The sequence below is a fragment of the Eutrigla gurnardus genome, assembly GCF_963514095.1.
Source record: "Eutrigla gurnardus genome assembly, chromosome: 14".
Taxonomy (NCBI): Eukaryota; Metazoa; Chordata; class Actinopteri; order Perciformes; family Triglidae; genus Eutrigla; species Eutrigla gurnardus.
In genome coordinates this window covers 10,122,397-10,147,026 of record NC_139937.1, presented here as the reverse complement: position 1 = coordinate 10,147,026, position 24,630 = coordinate 10,122,397, and the positions used below count along the sequence as shown (strand labels likewise).

The window sequence follows — 24,630 nt, the reverse complement described above, 5'->3', positions numbered from 1 at the left end:
AGTTTTCACCCCAGAATCTCTTGATACTACTTTTATGTCCTGACCCAAATCTTTGCTCTCGGCAGAAGCTAAAGTGACACATCTCACCCGCTCCCCCCCTCACCCCTCACCCACAAAGCCTCTGATGTTTTCTGGCCTCAGTCGGTCTTAATTGAAGTCCCGGCTCGCTTTAATTGGCTTTTCGATGGTATGTGAATGGGGACTGCTGTTTATGGGTTAAGTGCATCTTAATCAGAGCCTTAATCCAGTCATTAACAGAAAACATGAGGTGTTGAGAGGAGCGGAGAGAGGTTGATAATTGAGAGACTGCTTCCCTGCTCCCTGTGCTGTCTGCGTATGTGTTTGCTTGCTCTGGCAGCTCTTCTAAAAATTTTGTCAGTGAAATTGTATACGGTGTGTAAAGATACACATTTGCTTTTCATACTTTACTATACCCTGACTTTTTGCTTATGATTAGCCTATACTTTTTATACGTTTTTTTTTTTTTTGATGGAAGAAAAATGCATTTCGAAGATTTTAAAGATGAATAAAATTCCCCCAAACATCGCCAGAGAAAACATAAAAAAAAACAATCTTCTTGATTTCGGACCAAACATTCGTATTCTGATGAAAACATACACCACTACTGATGGTAAAAACAGATTGTTATTGTCTGCAAAACACATCTTTTCCATATCCACCCTATTGCTCAGCTGTCACACTGAGTTTTTCTCGCTGTATATTTTAGCACCTATCCCCGGTGTGAGGCCTGTGTTCCTCCGTACCCCCACTCTTGTCCTTGTATCACACACACACACACACACACACACACACACACACACACACACACACACACACACACACACACACACACACACACACATGCACAGAGCATTGAATCAACCGGCTGATATTGAATAAACATGCTGCTTTTAGATAGGGCCCTGATTTGCATCATCCTTTACGAGGTGTATTTTACACCATTTTTGGTGTAATTTGTTATAGACACACACAACCCTACTGATCCTATAAAAGCACTGTCAATTGCTCAAAAACCTTCAGTGCTACTCACCTTCTCAGAGAGGATCATCCACTAATAAAATGCAGCCATTCGTATTCTGATGGTAAAATAGAAGCTGAGCCCATTAGAATACTAGAGGTATAATGGTATGTGTAGATTGGATAGCATCCAGTATGAATGATTGAATTTGTTTAACAAATCCCATCCCTTATTGCATCCATTTAGGTTTAACATTTAACAACTTTAACTAGCAAACGTAATAGATAACTCAATTGTCAAGAACTATAAGTCAAGATTGATATTCAAAGAAACAAGAAACTTTTTTTGAAGGATAGTTTACATATTTGCAAATGTTTTTTACATCGATCTTTACTCATGAGAAAAGAGAAAAAGACCAAATTGACCAGAAACCAACACTTGCGTCCATTAATGTGAAGTTGTCGAGTGAAATTTCTGCTTTGTGTAACACTTTGCACATTGTGTGTGTGAGTGTTGTGTGTATTAGTGTGTTGTTGTTTTTTTAAAGTGTGAAGGACCTGATGACAAGATGAACACTGCCGGCAAAGCTTCACCTCTCCGAAAGCTTCCCCACACACGACTCTCCCTATGAGAGTGTGAAAACATTTACAGGGTGAGATGACACTTCCGCCCCAGGTCAGCAGGTCACATACACACACACACACACACACACACTCACACACGCACATACACACACGGATCACTGTCAGCTAAAAGCAGATAGCAACAACTCTCTCAGTGCTGACCGAGAGGAAAGGGGAGGCAGTCCTCTTACTTCAGGGCTTCATTCTCATCTCTGAGCATTGCATACATGAAGTAGAGATTCAGCTGGATGTGTATGGCTGTACTGAAGCATACAGTACTGGCTGTGGGACTGATAGAGTTGAAGACATAATGCCATTTGGACAGCGCTTTTAAAAGTCACAAAGTGTGGGTTTTACTTGAGCACACACACACAAAAGCGCACTCTCGCACAGCCGTGCACACGCTGATGCACATACGGTACGTCGTTACTTCTGAGATGTTACAAAAACGTCTCTTTTATCCATTAAAAATCGATCAATCTTGTGCTTTGCCTTCTCTATTCGAGGTTTTTTTTTTTTCTGTCATAATGGAAAGTCTCCCCGACCATTTCTTCAGCCTATTCTTCATTTGGAGTAATTATAGATGGAGAGGTAAAAGATGTTTTTTCCCCTTTCTTTTCTTTTCTCCTTCTTACCTATCTCCCTCTCCCCTGTGTGCATTCAGAAATGCTCTCACCACTACATTCTTATTAGGGACATGTCTGAAAGGCTCCCGCAGCATGTGGTGTCCTCTGACCATCCGCCATGCCTGTTTTTTTGTTGGCATTAACGAGCCAAGAAACCATGGATAGCTTTTCAACAGGTACAAACTTTTCCTTTTAGATAATTAACCGCATTCAGACACTGTAGGCAATGTGGGTACAGAAGACTGGAGAGGATCATATTCTAGAAAAAAAATGACAGAGAAAGGGGAGAGAGATGGAGGGATAAAAAAAACTTGATCAAAAGACAAGATGTTCTCTTTGGTGTTGTTTAGCGCTAGTGGATTCTATACCGAACCCCTATTCAAATGGCGTGGTCTTCAATTCTGCTCTCCTTGTTGTCCTCATCTCTGTCCTCTTCATCTTTTCATGAAGATGGACCATGTAATGAGGGAAAACTCCGGTCATTGTAGAATGGTCAAAGGTTTGCCGGCTTAATGAATGGCAGAAACACAAGAAGGGCTGAATGCTCTCCCTCATTCCAGTTTGCCTCGTCGCAAAAAGCCCCGGGATGTCTTCTGAAGAAGGCCTCCTCCATCCATTGCCGTCTCATCTCTTGTTAAAGGGGGCATAAAGCGAAGGCAGAGGGGAAAAGTAATTTTCTTCTCCTGTGCTGTCCATTCTTTTGGTGGGTTTCTTCCACTTTTTGTTGTGTACTTCCATAAAGCTAATAATTATCTTGGCGAGAGCCCCTCAAGTGAAAACGAATGGGGTCTTTGTAGCCTTCTCTCTTCAGCTCTCTCCTGTTTCTGGGAAGAAGGAAGTCATATTAACATTTGGTCGCCCCCTTTTACAGATGCAGTGAAAAGCCAGATGTGTCTCTTCTTAAAAAAAAATAAGTAAATAAAAAAAAAACCCTTTCAACAACTTGATTATTCTGAATTACCACTGAGCATAGAACAAGATAATAATGCAGTAACCGGAGGAAGCAACACACTTTAATCTTAGAGTTACTGTTTATACTAATTAGTGAATTATCCAGTTGAATTGTGTAATTTTGTTTGTGAGATGTGCAGTGCGGTCACTAAGATATTTCAAATGTGACATTCCTTTTTTTCTTAATATATTTAGCCTCCTTTTTTTTTAATGTTCGGCACTCCAGAAAAGTACAAAAACAACCACAAGCTAATCACCATGACAATATACTCTATACTGAGCTGGCAGCAGATTCGACTGGTTTAGGGTCAAACTCTTAACTTCTATTATCTATGCAAACCTCAGCTCTCTCGGCCCTCCCTCAACGCCTCTGACCTCCATCCCCAACTCTTCCGGCTGATTACTCCTAATGTAATTTTAATTAAAAACTGTGGTGTCAAAGGGTTTAGCCTGCCTGAGAAGCGGGTGCAGATTGTGGCACAGTGGCAGACCCCTTCACTTGCTTGAGAGGAAATGCATCCTGACATTGCTTGGGTGGTGCCAACATGACCAAAAAAAGCAAAAGAGCAAAAAAGGCCTTTCTGGCTCATTTGACTATCACAGTACAACTGCATTGTTGTTTGTCATTGGTTGTACTTTTTTTTTACCTATAGGTGGCCACTGTCTTTAGTTGGTACACAGCAAAACAGCGTTAATGCTTCAGACTTCAGTTTAGCTGGAGTAAGTTTTTGTCATCATAATTTAACAAAGAAAAATCTCAATATCCTCCTTATCAGATCTGGTTTAGGGCTTAGATTTATGAGGAAATGGGAAGGCAATGAGGGATTAATGATGAGGTAAAAGTAATAGCTCACGCTTGCCTTTACCATCATTCTAGCAAACTCTATCACAGATCATATCGATAAATATTCAGCAGAATATTTCTTGTGTCAAATAAATCAGTACCAGCACGAAGAGAAGATGAAGCCACCAAGCTGTGACTCATTCTAACGTCAAGATGCACTTAGTTGACATTGACAATAATTAGCACAGCCACATTTCACAGGGCTGACCTGTGGAAGGTGCCCCACAGCAGGACTCAACAGCAGAGGTCTGCCTGTAGGTTTGTAATCCCCTCACCCGAGTCGTTGGATTATCTGCCCTCCATCGACCCTGAAGAGGCTCCCCGTTGCCCAGGCTTAAACACTTTCTAAAATCTCATCTCTGCACCCCATCTGCCGGTGGCACGACGTCTTGGAAGTCACCGATACGGAGGAGTGGGGACAGAGGCAGCACAGCGGAGGAGAAAATCCAAACGCATACTGCCTCCTTCATTCTGTGGCTGTGTTAAGAGAGGAGCTTTTAGTAAAACGCAGCCTGGTTTAGGCATTCCTTGAAGGTTTTCCTCCACGGTGCAAGTTAGAAGTGGTGTTGCAATAAAAGGCTTTATCGTCCTTGCTGCAACAAAATGTCCTCCTCTTTTAACAGTGATTTTAGGGGATTATACATTAGTATCACTAGCAAACAAATATACACGAATCTCGCATCAATAACTGGTTTTCTGGAGACCCACAAGTGCAAGTGGTGTCAGTGTCGATGACCCTTGAACATTCTCTGACAGGGGCCTTGTTTTGTGGCTGTCAGTGGACAGCTGGAGGAGCTTGTGGTTGGCCCCGAGCAGTGAGGCATGTAGTAAGAGGGTTTAACTTTGCTAACCTCCTTCTGCCAGGTTCATGGGGCCATGCTGCTTGGGTAATATTGGATCAGTGTTGGGAGCCCGTGCCCCTGCCAGATAAGCCAGCATGCTACCTGGGGTAGTGAGCACTTTCCACTAGAGCCAACAGGGCTTCATACTCGCTGCTTGCTCTTTTCCTCAGCCACAGAATTTATTTCTTTTCTATCTTGTTCAGGACTATATTTACACAGACTAGGATGATGTTTTAAAGGCACATTGCATACGATGTTTTACTCTTCTGTGACACAAAATGAACATAACATGTTTGGTAGTCTTGGCAAATCAACAAATATTGTTAAGATTTCTATCCTTAAAGGCTGAACTTCCAGGATGTTTCAGAACAAATATGCAATTGCTTCAGTAATTGATTGTCATAGTAAGTCAGTAAGCGAATTAGTAAAACTACCTGATAGCTGTTGGACTTTTGCCTTTTGGCTCTCTTGTTCTTTAACTTTGGTTTAACAACGTAAATATAAAACCCAAAGAGAGTTCACACTTCAAAAAAGAATATAAGGGAAGATAAAGGTTTGTTCTCTTTGAGTAAGGGTGAGCATAACAGTTCAGTATAGCAGGCAACACTGTCAGGAAAAAAAACGAGGACTCAGTTATAAAGTACGCCGTGATATTTTGATTCCCAAACCTGCAATGATTTAGTTATTTTTGCTGATGAAGAATAGGAATGGTTTGAAATTAGAGATTAAACACATACTGTGTGTTGCATTATTATCTGTAATTATATTACTCTGTAGCTAATCTAATTGATTAGTTTGATCATACCACTTAGTTCAAATAAATGCTTTTATTAATTTGAATTGGAAAAACTTGAAAGGGAAAAAAAATATTTATCATCATCAAAGTGTCAGATTTTCTTTCTAACCAAGAAGGAGATGACGTGCTCTTATTTCCATTGTAATATATTTCCTCCTCATCCATAGACATTGATATTTGGCCTCTGCTCTTCATTTCTTATTTTAATAATTTGATCAAAAGCACAATATACAATATCTACATATTTATGTATATGGAGATACATAGTTACAACAAACTGTATCTGATTTGTCAATATTACGGATAGAGAAAATTCTTATGGTTTCAATTTGTATGGTGGCCAAGCAATTTTATTTTTGAATGGACACGTTCTTGCAGGATGAAACATTACAAATATATATATATATATATATTTTGTAGTAGTAGTGTAGTGAAGAGATACATCATTTTTTTTCTCAGATTTGGTTCAGTGGTTGTGCAGTCATTCGCATGTGTTCCACTTGGCCCTGTTGTAGAAACTTGGCTATAGTACTGGGCTTTGGAAAGATCTGCTGATATTAAAATCTGCAGATGCCCACCTGGTGTCAGGAGACTTAGAAACAGAAGCGTGTGTTGTCTGTGAGATTTTTCGGTGGGCTTGGAAATGTGTGTGTCCATCTGCTTTATGTGTCTACGTCTGGGGTAAAGAAAAAAACAAAAACCCAGCAACATAATAAATGCATGCAGTTCATACAGGTGATGGCCTGTGGTTAGTTAAGTCTTTTTTCCCCTTCTTGTAGAACTCATTTTTTGTCTTTCTTGCCTTTGATTTGTAGATGAAAAGAATGTGCTCCTCCACAGAGACGAAGTGTCAGCTTTAGCGTTGTAAGGTCAGAGAGCCGTGAGAACTTGATGCAGACAGGCAAGGCAATCACAATATCCCCTCTGCTGGTGGTGTGTGTGGGTGAGTGTGAGTTGTGAAGGCGCACTGGGTGCTTATGTGGTTTGTGGAGGTGGGTAGCTCACGCTTATTGCTTATCTATAGTGTAACAGTATGTGTGAAGCTTGCCTTTTGCTTCAAGGTGTTTTCGTGTGTGTGTGAGTGTGTGTGTTTGTTTATGAGTGTATACCTGTCACTTTTACTGAACAGGTGGAGCCTCCAAGCATGGGATCTAGACAGCCAGTCCGCCACACAACGGACTGTGGTCAGGCATGCTGTGCACAATATGCAGTCTGTGGTGAAGGCAACATTGTGGTTGGATGTTGATGTACTTTCAGTGGAGTACACTACCACCGTTCTTGACAGGTGGTCCAAATAACAGATGCTTTTTAAATTTGTATTTATTGTGTATTCTTTGCACGTGAATGTAGAAATAATGAAGAAAATGTTATTCTGGCATTCAGTCATTAATTCAATCTTGTAAAACTAAAGCTAATAATTCATAGCTGACAGTTTCTGCCTGATCAGTCACATTGACATTAGCAAGGGATTTATACAATAACTTCATGATAAGTAAAAGTAATGTCATAATGGTAAATGCAAGAAAACGCTGGTCTTCACTAAATGCACATTAGCTTGGACAATTCAACATTTAACATATTTCACAACAAAGACCTTGCTATGGAATTGCAATTAAAACATCGAATTTATTATTATTATCATCCTTATAATTATTATTGTTTTTTATTGTTGTATTGTGTGTGTAATGTCAATGGCAAAGGGGGTAAAACTCCTTTCTTTCTTTTCTCTAGCCAAGGTGTAGTCCGTGTACGACTCTGGGATTTGTAGTTTCTTACACCGCCTGACTACGTCAGCGGAAGTATTTTGATTGTACGCGAGCGAGGTCACATTGGTGCAGTTTTGTAATGTTTTGAGAACCATCGCCACAATGGAGGCTTCTAACGCAGGTATTAAACATCTCTGCACTTTTCTACGCATACAGTGTTTTCCACGACGCAACGTGAGCCGAATATCCAGGTTACGTCGCTCTTTATACACGTTATAAACGTTACTCAATGTTATGTTTGCTCGTGTGGCTAAAGTTAGCTAGCGCAAATACACTAAAGCGGCTAGCTCTACGTAATGTTGAAATAATAAATGGTTCCTACACGTTCAGCGTCTTCCTTAATTGTTTAGAATGTGACTCTAAAAGCACTGCACGCTGTCCGGTGCTCTGAAGCGGGCAGCAGTGATGTTGAAGCCCCAGAATGCGTCTCTCATGTGGGACGTTACGGAAGCTAAAGTCACGCGTGGTGGACTTAAGAGAGATACGCACGGAGACTAATGACGATGATGGCCACCTTTCTTTATGGCTCACCTTTTTGTTTGCCCTGCTTTCTCAGAGGAGATCCACCTGAGGCACGTGGAGAAAGATGTCCTCATCCCCAAAATGATGAGGGAGAAAGCCAAGGAGCGCTGTGCGCAGAAAGTTGAAGGTGTGTGTGTCCTACTGTTAAGCACATCCTGTCCAAATTCATAGTAAAACGAGGTATAGATAAGAAGAAGCTCAGCTATTATCTTCTTCTGTCTGGTTTTGCAAGAAATTAAAAACATTCCCTTAAATGTTGTACTTGGATTAAATATGTGTGTGGTTTCCACCTAAAAAAGCTCACTATGACACTATTTTGATTTCAATCAACAACCCCTGTGCTATTCCTGCCATGACAGATCGGTATTAATCTTTAATGAACAATGATTTTTTTTGTCAGGCCTGTGGTGTCAGGGTTATATTCACAACTATATTTGGTCTTCAGTAAGGCTCTGCGATCCTTCACTAGGCCTGCATTCATTTGTTATAAAACCAGAGACAATGCAATGTTTTTTCACCTGTTGTCATCTTAAAACCCTCTGTCAACTAATCATTTTAATATCTGGACATAATGAAGTTATGTTGAGGAAACGTTCTGTCCACCCAACATCTGTGCTTTTCCTACTAAGTCAAAATGTCTGCTGTGAAAAATCCCAATTCATAGTAGATGAAACATTAGAAACACCTCTCAGTTCAATTCAGCAGCTCCATGAACTACAGCCTCCAACATGAGTCAACAGATGCCTGTTTTTTCAACAAAGTTTTTTCAACACTATAAGCCTCATGAATGTTTAATAATTGTGCTGTTATATTATAAATGAAAAACCCTGCAATCTGAAAATCCTTGTGTTTTCTAGAAAACAAAATTTGAAGAAAAGGTCAAGTATAAATATTCTGACAGTACTACCGGTAATTGTTAATTTAAGGTTGGACATGTGTACTACCAAAGCATCATTAAACTCAGCATGAGAGAACAGTGGGTTTAGTGCACAGTCATTGTAGGAAGACAGGAAAATGTATCTATTCCCCCATTGGGATCACTTAAGATTATTGTATAAAAATATTCAGTTCTCATTACAGTAAAGCATCACAATAGGATACTGCCACCCTCCAATTCTGTTCAGTCTTATAGTCAACGTTTTACCTCCAGAGAAATTAGAAGAGATTCTACATTATCGAAGGCTGATAAATAAGAAATGCCTAAAAATGTAATCAGCATTTTAGAAAAACCCACATTTTACGTTGATCAATGTTTCATTTTGTTATGGCTTAACTTCTCCTTTTAGATTGGAGTCTTCAGCATTTGGCTGAAAGTCTGCTTATAATAGCCTATTCACACTTTTTTCTGACTGTGTGACTCCACAACGTTATTTAATACAGATGCAATATAACAGACTCCAGACTTTGGCTCCAGCGATGTATGTATTTTCAAATAGTAATTTCATGTTTTTTGGTAAAATTGTGAGACCTTTATATCATAATCTGCAACACTACATTTGTTGGGTTGGAGGCTTATTTAATATCTATGGACTTTCTTCTAACCCTGTATCTTTTTAATCTTTTGACCACCTTAAACACCTGCTTGTTGAGTCCTTTTTAATTACTCTTAATTGAGGACCAGACCAGTTGGCATGACACCAATTGCCATTTCATCTGCATGGAAATGCTGGCTGTAGCTTTGCTCACATATGCCCCGTCTACTGCAGCAGCATGTCAGCCGGATAATGGATAGGTTATGTGGTTTTGTGAAATCTTGACAGCCTGTATGAGCCCACAGTGTGTACTGCTCACACGGGGAGTCGGTGCACATGCAGCCTAAGGTGATGGGACAGAAGGTAGCTGCGAGGGTAGTGGAAACCCCCCCTCACATTACCAGCTTCTCGTTCCCACTCATTTTCACACCTCCGTGTCCGCCCTCTATTATTTCATTCTGTGTGTTTCTGTATGCACTGGCTCCCACATGTGTGTCTATCATTGTGTTTTACAAAAAAAAAAAAAAAAAAACACAACCCCAATCTAGTACTTTGTATTCCTGTGTGATCTGCGAGTGCATATGTGCCTCAAAACAACCCACATTTGTATATTGTAGGCTTTGTTCTACTGGTGTGATTTTTCCTTTTCAATTGATGATACATGTCAGTACTCCAACATGTCTTTCACAATTAATCATTTAAAGTTAACAGCCCACCTACTCAATAAACAACCACTTGACTGATATTTTGACTTTGACTTGCAGAAAGCTACCAACCTTTCCGATACCAGTGTTGCAAGCTGTGTGCCTCACTGTGTAGAGAGACGTGACTGGGGTCATTCTTTTATGTCGGGCCTGACTTACATTGCTTTCATAAATTGGTAAATTACATGTATATTAATGTAATTCATTTTTTTAATTATTCAAATAATAAATTGTGCACCGGCAGCAACTTGATAAATTATCTTAAGAAATTGTCATTCTTCGGCATCATGCTTTTGGAGGTACTTGATGGAGTTGATTGAGAACTATACTAAGCAAGCGACCTGCACTCTCTGCAGCTGCGATGCCACTGAGAATGTTACCGCTTGCAAAATACCTCCACTAATTAGATGCCCTCCTTTTACTGTCACTGTTGTGGTTTTGTTAGAGCAAGTGACTAAATGCGCCTTTTGATGCATCCGCTTTCTGACCACAGATGGCCAGACTGAGGTGTTTTTTCCTGTGAACCAGTGTATACCAACGTGTTTCTGACTGTGAGCACACAATCACTTTCTCTTTGACTTACCCTCTCTTTTGATAACTTCATTATCTTAATGATAATAGTAACAATGGTAATAATTTGCCATTATTGGCTGATCATTTATTGCAATGATATATATTGTGTGTCATACATCTTACTCAAATCCTGACATTTATTGTCTGTTCGAACTAATTATGTATTTTTATCTTCCTCTAAAGGTCCATGTCTCTCTAAACGTTCACGCCCCTAGCTTCTGCTTTCTACTAACTGCCAAACTACACTTCTGCATCTTTAAAAATGGCAAACAAAATAGCCCAAATTGAAGGTGGCATCACACCTTTCTTTCGGAGGGCCTTTTCTGACATAAAGCTCATCTCATAGATTTGCCTTTTGTGCATCAGTACGGCAACCCTCTGCAGCCTTTATTAGTACCATGGGACAGGGATGAGGCGTTTGCTGATTAGATTAGTCGCACTGTTCTGCTTCTCTAAATTGGTTTTGCACTTGCTTTTTTCACATCTGCATCCTGATGAAAGTGTCTGTGTGATAACCATACTGATGCCACTGATAAAGGTATTTATGATGTCAGTGGTTTGAAAGGGGACATGGGAGAGCAGTGTTTTTAATTAAATCCTTGAGAAAGAGCTTGTTAACAAGGTGAAGAGTCTTCAACACCTTGTTTACAACAAGGACCTTGCGCATTTAAACTGGAATACACCACTAGCCAGGGCACAACGCCACTGATGCAGCTTAGTGAAAGGGCTTTTCTTTTGCATCTCTGTTGACAAACAGATTTATTACAATTTTGGGCTCACTTCGTTAGACAATTTTTATTCCAATTGTATAGATGACATGCAGCCTGCATGGGGGACAGTGACTGGGATGAGCTGGTGGAAATTGACAGTTATCAATTGTTAAACATTTGGAGAATTGGGTTTGAACTGTCTGACAATTAATGGCACTTTTGCCCTTTAAACATGGTTTTAGTTCATTAACATCTATACAAAAATTGCAATCATTTGGAGAATTTCTACAAATTGTAAGGGTTTCACGATGTGACGTATACTGCTGCACAGATCTCTGATAGTGACACCCCTCATTGTTGCTCAGGATGTCGCCACATCCCTGGTAGAATGACACAACATTAATTTGAGGGGGCATAAACATCTTTTGAGTGTTTTAACAGCACGACAGTGCAGAGCCTTTGTTCAGACAATGCTCATCTGCCTTTGCCTTCCATTGTAGCAGACAAACATCTGCTCTGAGCTCCTAAAGCTCTGCACTGCTTCAATATACAATCGCAACGTCGAAAGTGGACACAACAATTTGGCCCTCGGATCTAAGTGGGGGAGGATGCCCCCAGTTTTATGGCCTGATTAACATGGCTAGGGGATAGGATCCTTGGTACCAAAATGATATGTCACCTCTCCTGGTGACACACAGAACCGGCACCTTCCAATAATGTACACTAACCAGCCTTCCGTCAATGTGGCCATTGTTTAAAGAGGGAGAACCCCATGATACACACCCTGTGCAGCGGTATCAGGGGCATCAAAGGCAATGTAGTAGTAAAGTAGACCTCTCAGCCAGGTGGTACTCAGTGGTATTTGCTGGCGTCGTGATGAGGAGGTTGCTAATTTCAGGGCCGACGCCACTGCCTGCAGCAGCCTGGTTGTGTTGCCAGGACTATGGAGTTAGCTAATGCAGGTGCACTATTTCCTGGAACGCTGTGTTGGGGCTACACTCATGACCCTCGGCCATTGAAGTCTGACTTGACTGTTTTCTGTGCTACATTTAGCTTTTTGGCCCAAAGAAATTGCCTAACTGGACGTAGGATAGCATGTCAGCCACAGCCTTAGAGGGCAACACATTCCACTCTGATCATAAAGTCCCAGGTAGCATGACAAACTCCAACAACACACAACCTGCAAGCAAAATCCAGAAATGAAACCTGGGTCTATGGAGTGAATCACCAGTGCAGAATGGCAGGCTAACGACATGAAGGTCAAGGAGGCCAAATGTACGTTACCACATGCTATTTATAAGCTGGGATGCGCATAGTTTGTGTGAGACCTCGACCATCGTACAAGGAGACATATCTACTTTGTTAACCACCCCTGTCAGTCAGGAAGGAATTAAACGGTGCCTATATTTAATTCATGGAGGTACGTCCCTGTTGATGTAAATGGTAGGTTACAGTGCCAATGTGGAACCTGGGCGACCACCGATACAACCACTCTGGCCCTTACAGCTCAGTTGGTCCTTGTATGAACCTTCTTGTGGTGGAGTGCTAAGATGAGGCCCATCTTGCTTAGCTTGTGACTACTTGTCTTCTTTTCTGTGCTTGTACTAATATTAATAAGGTGAAAGGTAGGATGTTAATATATTTGAAAAATGTTCTATTAAATGTTCTATTAATGCCTTTATGTTTGAGGCTGTTATAGACATTAAACCTGTTCCTCTTTTTTTATTTGGCCCCCTCTCTACCACCTTCCTTCTGCACCTCCCTGCAGCCTTCAACCACTGCTGTAAAGACGCTGGTTTCTTCATGGTGTTTAAGTGTCGAGAGGAGAACGCAGCACTGAAGGAATGCCTGACGATACAGTGAGTATTTTGCAATTTCCTCTGCAACACTCTGCAGCACTCACACAGTAAGGTGTGTTATTGCACCACATTATCCCACCAAGATCTTCTACATGGTCTTACCCACACTCTCAGTCAGCCTCGCTGACACTTTCAACCGTTTGTCAAGTCTCAGTAGTCTCAAAACCATATAATTACCATTAACGTGAGTAATATGAGGCTACATAAATTCTGTAAAATAAAGACTCTACCTCCTGTCTCCCACCAGCTACAGGGATCCTGTGTTCTTTGAACAGTGTAAGCAGGAGTACATCCAAGAGAAACTGGAGTTTGAGAGGACAGGAATCGCAACAAAGAACAGGAAACAAAAACTTCCAACAAGCATGTAATGAAAATGACACCCAAACAACTGTCCTTCGAAAGTGTGGAGTGTGAGGCTCTGGTAAGAACCAACACTAAGTCCTGCATGGCCATGATACATGGTCATCTGGTGGGATTCATTCCTCTGAAAGGCAGAAGGCTGTGCATTGTATTTAAATGTGTGGAGTGAGAGTGGTATTTAATCAAAATGTTTTTCTTTGTTCTGTATATTTGAAAAATGCCCTCTGCCAGAATGACCTTCCTCCTGCCGCATTTATATTACATTTACCAATGAGCTAATTGATTGGTAGTATACAGAATGATCCGATCATACAGTCACCTGTACGTAAAACCTGGATGAACTTCATTAGAGCTTCAGCTTTGCAGATGTGCAGTTAAGGGATGCTCAATATCTGAAACACTTTGTCGTGTGTATATTTGATGTAGTGACAGCACAGTAATGACATGACAGTGGTAATGAATAGTCTGGTGTTTGCCTTTGCTTGGCCACTAAGCACTTAAACAATATGTGAACATGAGACATTGTAAATAAAAATATAAAATGGCAGTAATCAGTGTGGTTTATTACTAAATTAGACAAAACATGAATGTATTTTGTTGGAGAAACCATAATTCAAATGCATGTCATGATGAATGACATTTATTTCATAGAGGTTTGGACATCGTTTACACTGTTGAAAACCTCACGTGTTCTTTGTTCTATATCCGTATTTCCAATGAACCAACACTGGTATCCTTGTCTTGCATAATATGATGTAAAGTTATCTCCCCTCTTGTTGTTGACCGCTGACTTGACTCCACAACTGTTTGGTTGGCCTTACGTTTGATCACTTAGTATTTAGGCGTGAAAAAGGCAGTGAGGTAGTAGGTGGCCACTCATTTTTAATGTATATGTGACTCAAACCATTAGTGGATCAAATCTGAAATTCACCTAGTTGATCAATTGTTTCAGCAGTAGTATGGTTGCCTTTTAATGGACAGTAGGAATTGTTCTGTTGCAGTTTGTGACATTAAGTGTAAAAAATGTTGACAGGGACAAACGCTGGGTTTAACTGTTTAGCACCTTGATACGCCAACGCCTCTTTTATTAGATCGAAACGACATTGCTAAAGACACAAAGCAACCTCACACAGTTATTTCCTTTCCTTTGTTTAATTGATCATATTTACAAACAGTCTGAAGTGCAGTAAATCTAAAATATAATCCATATCTACTGTACATTGCATTTTGGTTTGCAAATCGTTTACACAAGTATGAAACTACTGCTGTAAAATAACATTTCTTAAAAATGAACAAAACGACCACAGTTATGAAACAGACTGAAGAAAATGGGGAAAAAAAACAAAGTCTTTTCAACAACCACGGGCCTTTGTGCTTTGTGCACCTATTTGTCAAGTCACAGCTTACATTTTATCAGGTTTATATCGTTGTCTTGCCACCATTAAACAGTTCTTATACACATCAGAGGCCTCGAGGGTGGGGGAGGAAAAAAAAAAAACTATGGTTTTGAGTGCAAAACCGCGTTTGGCAGAGTACTGAAGCCCACCATATACATTTATACAGATATGCACATTCCTTCCACCTAATATCTTTGTATTCTACTTTTGTACATCCTTCAGTTGTTTATACTCATCTGACTTAAAAAGAGAAACCGAAACGTCCCTCCCTCATACCGCAAAACGAATGCATCATAGATTAACATCAGCACAGTACAGAGTTTAGATACATTTCCTATAATTCAAAATCTCCATGAACCTAATCGGGTCTCCAACTTAATCAGGATTTCTAATACAAGGGAGCGTGTGAAGCCTTTTTTCCACGAGTCCTTCAAATTAAAAAATTACATGTCCCTACAACGCAAAGAAAACAACAACAGTTATAGTCTGACAGTAGTTCTTGGAGGATTGAATATGTGATAACAGGCAGGTTTAACAAGGCTTGCTTGAGTTTTGAGATTTCTCTGGTGCCAGTGAGGGTGCAGTGTTTTATTTCAGAAAGGAATACATTTTTTTTAGATTTAAATTATTTTTATGCTACTCATGAAGGCAATATCTTATCAAAAATGATTTGGTAAGCATCGGAAGATTGACAGCCTACTTTGATATTAATCCATTTGAATACTTTGAAAGAAAATAACAATTTTGAGCAAAAAGAAAAAAAGATGCCATTTGGTAGCTGTTAAAATGTTCAGCAAAAAATGTGATTACCCAACGGTTTACGGTTTCTGTCTTCATCACAGTACAAAAACAATCACATCAAGTCCTCATACCTACACATCTCCTTCACACGATCGAGAGACACGTGGGACTACATACCTTGTATACTTTACAGCGATCATATGTAAAAAGACTTGCATTGGAGGGAGTAGAGGTTTACAAATTCTAGTACAATGCCGTGGCCCCAGTGATCACTGGCCCTAATGAATGGAGGAAGAGGCCCTCTGAGCCCCATCAGGCTTATTATGATGATATACAGACACGGGCAGGCGAAAGATGCCCACACACTGATCTGCACACACAGGCACACTCTGTTTGATGTGTGTTTATGCACACGCTGAAATAAAAGCGCTCGTATGTGAGCTTGCACACACTTAACGCATGTGCATACAAGGACACATACACACCGGCAAACTATTCTGATGAGGTTCTCTCACCAAATGCTCTTCTGCAAAGTCCGATATGTTCACCGATGCGGTGTGCAGAGATAACAGAGTACTGAGTTCACAGAGTCTTTACCTCAAAAAAAGGCCTCCTCTGGACTCAATTAGTTCCCACAACCAGCAGGTCCAGTGCAGTCCAGCCCAGAGGAGTGGTCTTATCAACTTAAGGCAGGTTAGGTGGTAGCTATGTGGCAGGGTCGCAAAGTCCATTCGGTCATCCACTCATTTAGTTTCCATCTGATACGCGCTCTATTTAATCATCTATTCTCCCGTTGAAGTTCCTCTCAATAGGGCTTAGCCCACCCGGCATTGGGGGGGCTCCTGGGACTGCAGTTTCCAATTGAGGGTGAGGAGTTGGATGCAGTGGAGTGTCCCTCCCAGAACATGGCATCACTGGGTTTGGGGGGGCTGGGGAAGGAACGGGAGCTGTCATCCAGAGAGGCCTGGTTCAGGGGAGGAGGGGGCAGGACGACGGAGCAGGTGTCGCTGCCAACCAACGCCTCCCCTGAACAGCTCTGGGAGGGCCAGGGCCCATTGTACCAGCAGTCCTCCCTCAGACTGTCCGGCAGCAGGGTGCATGACGGCCCGCCGACGGGGGGGCAGGGGCGGCCGGAGCATGAGGGGAGTGGGGGGGCACTAGGGGGGCGAGGCACTGACACCCGAGGAACTGTGTGGTTGTTGTTCTTTTCCACGTCGTCCAGACACTGGACTGGAACTGTTGAGGCAGCTATAGCGAGAGACAGACAGAGGGGTGGGAGGACAGAAGGGGGGACACAAAGTGAAGGATAGACGGAAGATGAGAGCAGAAAAATTGGATGTAGTTTCCTTCTTATTGGTAATATCATTAATACTAATTTCATTGTCATGATATGGGGACATGGTGACACAGAGGGCAAGAAGAAATGACAGAATCAATCAGGTGGACTACTGAAACCTGTCCGTTGTCCATCAGATTCTCGGTGCTTTTTTACTTAGATTTTAATCAGGCAACGTGATCAAAGAATACATGTTATTAAGTCGTATACATTGTTTTATTTAGACAAAGTTATTGTATGGCTGAAAAGATAGAATGAAAAATGAAAAAAAGCTTTTCACTACCTTAATATTTGGCATACAGTTCAATTTGAGTGCACTTCAACTGCAACTGTAAACACATTGATAGAGCACAAAAGATTATGGGTGTGATGTACTGAAGGATAATTGAAAGCAATGTATTCTTTTTGCCTGAAGAGATGACAATGGGAATTAATTACTGAATTTAGTAGACATATCTGCAGTATTAAAATCTGTATGTCAGAAATGGATATCAATGAACATTCACTTCTCAGTAGACAGAGACCAAATAAATGACATGCTTATTCTGATAAGACTTCAGATGTGATTGATGTTGTACAATATGTATAAGGTGGTGAGAAGTGTGTGAATACGCTTTATTCTTTTAACTACATCATGTCTGTAAAATGCAGCTGGCAGCATAAATGAAGCCATCAGGTCTTTCCTCCAACTGCTGGAACGTCTCCCTTTGTGTTTGGCACCACGATTGCACCTCTGTACTTATTCCTGTACTTATTTACACCTGGATTAAATTTAAATGTCTAAAGAGATTGGAGAATTCCAAGGTGCATTCAACAAACCTTTTGATCCCTCAGTAGATATTAGGCTTCACTGTGCAAAAACAGAGAAAAACAATTGTGCGGAGCAGGTTGCATATTGTACAATAAAACCTCTACGCTATGTTAATATCACTGCCTGTGCATCAGTAAACATCCACAATAATAATTAAGTTTTGTTCACAAGAACTAAGCAAACAAACCTATGCATAAAGTAATCCACGCTTATATTCCACACAAAGCATATCAATATAACAAAATATTCTAATCTCACACAGACACAAACACACCATTGCGTTGCTATCAAATCATCATTTTGAGCGAATAATAAAGTTTAATTGAGTATCTCCTCCCGCTTTTTGCCCCTTCCTCCCTCCATCCACACATCATCTATCCATCCATCCCTCCCCGCTACTTTCCACGAGAGGGTCTCCTGAGTCTAAGATTTGAATAAAAGTGATTCCAAAGGAGGAACATTAGAAGAATACAGATGCACAATATGACTGAATAAATACATAGCTCACCCCCCCTTCATCTCTCCCTTTCTTTGCCACTCCTTCTTTCTATTCCTCCATCTGTCTCATCTAAGTTACAGGATTACACTGTTATTCAGCGGAATAAATAGGCCCAGATTTATTTTCTTGCAATATTTCGTTCTAATTTTCACCTCCTACTCCTAGTCTCCTCTCCTGACACTCCGAGGGAATCGACAACAGAGGTAATCACTCCTAGGTTAGAATACATCACAGAGGGAGGGGAGAGGCGGAACGGACTATTTCATGATGTCCTTGATCAAAGTGTTTTAAGTACTTCGATGATATCCACAGTCTTATCACACTCTTATACAAATTGCAACAAGGAGCAGCGGGAGAAATCTTCTCTGTAAGTAGTACTTCTTCTCAGAAAAGCCTTCTCTTAACAGGAGAGGCAATAGTTACACCCCCCCTCCCCCCCACGTCTGCTTTGTTTACTTGAAGTGCACATAAATCTGACACTACTTGACACTTGGGTTAAAGACACATTTTCAAATGTCAGAATGGTTTAATATGTCAACACTTGTTCGTAATGTGTATTTCACCCCTTCAGGTTGGTTCAAATCCCAGTGTGGTGAGTCTATATAGTTTTCAAATTCATATTTCTATTGTGTCGCTCTCTGCTTGTTATTCATTTTCCAGTATTGTCCAATGCAATATGTATGTTGCTTTCAAACTGACAGCCTCTTCAAAAGCATTACACAAACTATACAAAGTTTAGTTTTCATTTTTAAGTGGGGGTCCAGACAGCTTCTCTAGAGATGAGAGCTCCTCAATGTGTCCAGTACAATCAGGCCAGATGCAGAAGTACAGGTACAAGTGCATTTATGAATATGACACGTCTGTGTGTGTCTCATTTTTTATATTAGGCAAGAGTTACCTGAGGAAAAAAAAATCAAGGCTGGACTCGCTGCAACTAAGTGGTAACCTGTGAGAAATTGCTATCAGGGTATATAGGGGACACATGACGCTCCCTATGCTCTATATGCTGGAGCTGACGAGATGTGAAAAAGCAACACGTCACCACCCTGAGTATGTGTTTGTGTGCGTCTCACCTTGTCTTGTCTCGCTGAGGAGTGGCCTGAGTTTTCTAATCAGGCCCGTTTGGTGCTTCAGCTCTGACTGGAGACGAGTGACCTCGCAGCACATAACCTCGTACGTCTGCTGCATGCTCCTCTCCCTTTAGCAGAACACAATGTTTCATTTTAACATTTCGGTTTTTTCGTGCTTTTCTTTTCCCGTGGGTTAGGGTTAACATCCAACGGTCAGAAAATATTGTTGTAGTAAAGATGATAAGCTGTGCGGCATACGGATAATGCTTTGAATGGAGTATCTTTAAAGTAGCCTCGATAATATTGTACTTACCCAAAAAGGTTATTTTGTACCGATTATCCTTTCCTTAAACTCAATATATATACAGTATATATTCATATTCCTTGAGTTTAAGGAAAGGGTAATTGTACAAAATAACCTTTAGTTTGGTCAAGGATATATAATCATACCAACCTAATGTATTCTGCAAAAATGTGTTTCTTTGTGACAACGGTAATTCTGCTATATTCTTTGTTACTTTGCTGACACATTTGTGCTGATTATGAGCATATTCACTTACCATTATAAAGCACATTTAGGCAAAATTTCATTGACTTGCAAAGAAATAAATATACCTACACTAACAACGCCTTTTCTTGACACAAAAAGGATGACGGATTAAATTCTAAACCACCCAGAGACATCAGCTGCATTACAAAGCAAAAACAGTGCAACACCTACAAACTGTCCTATCCACACCTTATGTAAAAATATAGGATCTCATCAACACTTAGTGTCAACTTCAAACACCTGCCTGAAACAGCAAAAAATAAATAAATAAAAACCACGAAGGGAAAAACTAAAGGTTTTCTGCTGCTAAACACCATGTAACACCATATGAAAACTGCTGAGACGTGAAGCATTTAAAATGCACCACTAATAGAATTTATTTTTCATGCAATACGCGGAGATGCTAATTTAAAGCAGATTATCTCCACTGGAAAAAGGAGGTGCTTGGCAATTCCATATGCTATAGACCTCACATACATCAACACTGGAGTGCAAATTTGAACAATTTATAATGGACACAAGTGTTACGGGTTTAACTGGCGTTGATCATGAGTTCAGGTTATCTGCGTATCATCAGCTATTATGCAGACTTAAAATGTATGAAGCTGCACCCTCCTCTAGTGGCCAAAGGGGACAATTACAACACCAGCAGGCACCATTTCATCACATCCTGTGTGTAACAATATTCCCATTTTACCAGTGGAATCTCTCTCCTGCCATTTGTCCCAAGCATGTTTCTTTTCGAGCCAGAACAAATAGCTAAATGATGTGTGACTTATTTTTTAGGATGTAACTGCCACCCTTAAATGGTATTCAAGGTATAGTTTTACCTTGCATTGTACTTTGCCTCACATGTCTGGTCCAAGTCCGGTCCATTAAGGCCATGGGGTTCCTCCTAAAAGAGAGGAACGTTATGCAAAATTGCTGCTCTCTCCAGTCACTCTTATCTTACCCCATATTTTCTCTGACCCCACCCCCACTCACCCACCCACCCGCCCTGAAACACTTTTTCCCCGCCTTCACTTACCCCACTTCTCTCCAGCAGTCTGCTGTTTTCCAGTGTCACCTTCTCAAGCTCCTCCTGCAGTTTGTGGATTTTCAGATCAGTAGTGACACTGTCCACCTGCCAGTAGTCGTGAGGGCTGTTCAGGCTCTTCATCACTGGACACACACAATGGAAGTTGAAAATGCTTTTTCCATCCAGTATAAATTCATATATTTGCGTGTATACATATTCTATGTTTTTATCAGAGGTTTTGTGTGTAAATGTCTTGATCAAAGCCCCTAGTAACTAGAGTACGGATAAGAAAGAAGATACCAGGAGGAAGTATGAGGTGCTCCTCGGCTGATATACAGAGTAGAAGGCGACCCTGTGTGCTCTACCTGTACCTTGGCTGGTCTCCATCTCAGTCCTTAGCTGAAGCAGCTCCAACTCTTTGGCCTGGAGCTGCTCCGTCAGCAGCCTCTCACTATCACTCTTCTCCTTTTTCTGACAGGGAAAGAGAGCAAAATGAAGTCAACATTTGTACCAATGCACCAAACTCTCTGGCAGCCCAGGGCAAGATCGGTACATCTGTGCTGTGTTTATGTCATGACGTCATTGGCTTGGTGTTTCTGTTTGAATGTGAGTGAAAGTACAAATTAATCAGTCAACGCACCAGTTTGTTCAGCTCCAACTGCAGGTCCTCCTTCTCTATATAGATACCTCGGTAAGCACTGAAGGCCTTGTTCACGTACTGTGGACCTTCTGATGGAGGAGCCTCTGGTCTGAAAAGCTGTAGTGGAGACAGATAAGATATACAGAGAAGAGAGGAGAGATCAGTGTCATTTAATTCACGTAATCTGTGGAAGAAGGTTTCTCTCCTACCACCACATCCTTCCTTGATGGTCCAAATGCTGCACCGGAAAAAACTGATGAGAAGAAATAAGACGCCTCTAGAGGAGCAACTCTGCTCACATGTACAGCTTTTTCACTTCAGCCTCCCATTTGTATTACAACCCTTTATGTTTAAATAGCTCTCTCGCTGTATTGTACTCGATCCTTTGTTTAAAAAAAAAAAAAATCCAATTTCAGGAGCCAAATGTAGTGCTCCAACACATTGTCTGGCAATACCATACTTTTCCAGAAGCCCTGTCTTTTTTTAGACAGAGCAGATTTATTTCTCATTGTTTTATAGCTTTGACTATAGGCCAACAATATTAATGATGCTGGCATGCAGACTCTCCCAGAGGCAAATATTTTGCAGTTGAATCAGTTTTCTAAACTTTTTTCCTGGGCATTTTGTCTTTGTCCAGAATTCTGATGTCCTGGAAAAGGGTGAAAAAAAGTTTTTCATTCCTCTCTGTGAATAGCGCATCCTTTCTAAACCTTGCTTTCTGGCTTTTTACACACCTGGATAAACAGTATGGTATTTTACTTAATTCTGCTGACGTTGTTATCGCCTATCATCTCTCGCCTCTCTCCCACCATCACCCCACTTCATTAAATCGGTACCTTATCCTCCAGCTGCTTAACCCTCTTCTTCAGCAGGGTATTCTCTCGCTCTGTGTCTCTCAGCCTCTTCTTGATGTCCTCATACGCCGTGACCAGGGCGAAGTGGGAAGCAACAGATTCATCGCCGGCACACACCGACACAGGACTCTCACCAGCAGTCGTGTAGGCCGTCTCATGTTTAAGGATGCAAATGTCATCATCCACTGCCAGGGCCTCCATGCCTGCACAGGCCTACTCTGTAGCAGATAGAAGACCTAAAGGTAGATTGTGATAAAGAAGATAAAGAAGTGATAAAACGCCAAAGACAAGGAAATAACTGAATTAAATGTAGTACCATTTTGACAAATTAAGTGACTATCATAAAGCATTTGTGTGTATTAGCTTGATGAGTGGCTTAGTGACTTCTGTATTGTGACATGTGAGGGGGATGGCTGCCCATCGCTATGTTTTGCACTACATATCCCACAGATAATTCTGCAAACAAACGGTGTCCCACTGCTATAACGCAGTTTGGTTGATAACACTTACCGCAGGAAATTGTAATACAACACTTCCTGTGCGCAACAGACATTTCAACTAATTTTCAACAAATACAACTAAGAGAATTTAGGCTGATTCAACACGATCTCCCAGAAAAAAACTGCTCTGTTGTAACGTTTTTTTATTTAGTTCGTTTAATTACATTACTGGCTTATCAAATGTCTGTTCGACAGGTGTGTTTCGTTTCTTCATTAATTCATGAAACGTTTAGCAAAAGGTCTAGACACAGCCACATATAGATGGAATCAGTGCCTTACAATAACATCTTTTTTTACATAATATATATATATATGTATTTTATTTATTTTTCTTAAATATGTGACTATTAGAAAGGATACAGATGTGGGTAGAGGTTTGCAAATATCTAATTGCTTTAATGAAAAAGCATTAAAGCATTAAAAGAAATGCCTGATCTATAATGTCTCCTCTGTATATATTCATATCCATCTGTGTAGCTGTATATGAATACATACAGAGGAGAAAAGAGAATTAGTTGACCTGTTGTCAGAGGCCCCTGACACAGACCAAGTGATCCAAAGCAAGAATTGAAGAGCAAACAAAGCTGCCAGAAACAGACGTACCGTCGGTCACCTCAAACTAACCCAAACTCCGCAGCCTCCTCGCTCGGAAGCAGAGACAGTGCAGCTAACGCTAGTTGATGATGTCAGCATGCAATGATGCAGCAAACACTGGGGAGCCAAGTTTTTAACACTGAAGGCCGAAAGCTTTTAGAAAAAATAAGTTTCAGGAGAATCACTGTACGTGCTCCCGGATCAACGCCATCGCTACAAACCCAGAAAAAACACAAACGCGGAGCCGCTGGCTTTAAACGACGACCTCGGAAAATGCTATGAAATCGAAAGTGACCCCAGCAAGTTAAAACGAAAGTCAACGTGAATCCAAAAACAAGGCACGAATAGCAACGTCCTTTCCTTGTAATCCAACGGTTAATAGAGAAATGACAGCAACGGAGACGCTTTAGTTCCTTCAAAGAGACACCTAAAAGCAGCCACAATCGCGATGTAAACAATCAATGACTCTCGTTTGTGTACGATGCTAACGTTATGGCGTTAGCTTCCGCGAGCTCTGTTGACAACCGACAAAAACCCACCGACAGGCGGTTTTAATATAGGTTTCAGGATGAATAACACAAAACAGACGGTCACCGAGAGAAACATACGACATGTCTCTACAGATTCCGCGATCGAGACGATCGATCTCTCGGTGATAACAGTTAGCTAAATTAGCTCTTAGCTAACGTCTTCTGGCTATTTGTGGCTAGGTGACGCAAAAGCAGTCGATTATTTTCCACTATCATTCCTCACTAACCGTGTCAAATGCTCTCCTCAATTAAGTTTCAGCTGGCCACACGGGGTTGTCATGTATTCTCGAAAGAAGAAGACCTGTTTCTCGGAGAAAAACAAAGGGACGAGGATGGACTCTCCCACCGTGTCAGAAGTGACAGGTGTGGAAACAAAAACTTCCGGGAGTCACTTGACTGCTCGGGTCCTTTCACAATAAACGCACGCTGTAAATAAAAGCGAGTCGTGTTATTCTTGACATAC

The 24,630-nt window shown here is 41.0% G+C and overlaps 2 protein-coding genes across 5 annotated transcripts; one reads left to right on the top strand and one right to left on the bottom strand.

Moving 5' to 3' along the window:
* Positions 1-7,443: 7,443 nt before the first annotated feature.
* Positions 7,444-14,174, top strand: cmc1 (C-x(9)-C motif containing 1). Its single transcript, XM_084027845.1, has 4 exons — positions 7,444-7,548; positions 7,984-8,076; positions 13,177-13,267; positions 13,515-14,174. Exons 1-4 carry the CDS (start codon positions 7,530-7,532, stop codon positions 13,633-13,635), a joined length of 324 nt encoding a protein of 107 aa, XP_083883971.1. The 5' UTR covers positions 7,444-7,529; the 3' UTR covers positions 13,636-14,174.
* A 585-nt stretch (positions 14,175-14,759) lies between these two features.
* azi2 (5-azacytidine induced 2) lies at positions 14,760-24,544 on the bottom strand. Of its 4 annotated transcripts, none has more exons than XM_084027841.1 (8): positions 24,395-24,544; positions 22,526-22,779; positions 21,690-21,806; positions 21,415-21,520; positions 21,059-21,192; positions 20,862-20,926; positions 19,485-19,609; positions 14,760-17,013 (listed from the first exon to the last, which is right to left on the bottom strand). In XM_084027841.1, exons 2-8 carry the CDS (start codon positions 22,742-22,744, stop codon positions 16,571-16,573), a joined length of 1,209 nt encoding a protein of 402 aa, XP_083883967.1. In that variant the 5' UTR covers positions 22,745-22,779; positions 24,395-24,544; the 3' UTR covers positions 14,760-16,570. The 4 variants fall into 4 exon arrangements, with proteins under 4 accessions (XP_083883967.1, XP_083883969.1, XP_083883968.1 ...); XM_084027843.1 differs by having other exon boundaries at positions 14,760-17,001; XM_084027842.1 differs by having other exon boundaries at positions 21,421-21,520.
* Positions 24,545-24,630: the final 86 nt, after the last annotated feature.

Excerpts from the sequence above, each read along its gene's own strand:
- cmc1 (XM_084027845.1), top strand. Across the intron at positions 8,077-13,176 it reads CTGTGCGCAGAAAGTTGAAG|CCTTCAACCACTGCTGTAAA; the intron begins GTGTGTGTGTCC and ends ACCTCCCTGCAG. Across the intron at positions 13,268-13,514 it reads AAGGAATGCCTGACGATACA|CTACAGGGATCCTGTGTTCT; the intron begins GTGAGTATTTTG and ends GTCTCCCACCAG.
- azi2 (XM_084027841.1), bottom strand. The coding sequence starts at position 22,744 with ATGGAGGCCCTGGCAGTGGATGATGACATTTGCATCCTTAAACATGAG. Across the intron at positions 21,193-21,414 it reads GGAGACCAGCCAAGGTACAG|TGATGAAGAGCCTGAACAGC; the intron begins GTAGAGCACACA and ends GTGTGTGTCCAG. Across the intron at positions 19,610-20,861 it reads GAGGCAAAGTACAATGCAAG|GGAGAGGAGCATGCAGCAGA; the intron begins GTAAAACTATAC and ends GTTCTGCTAAAG.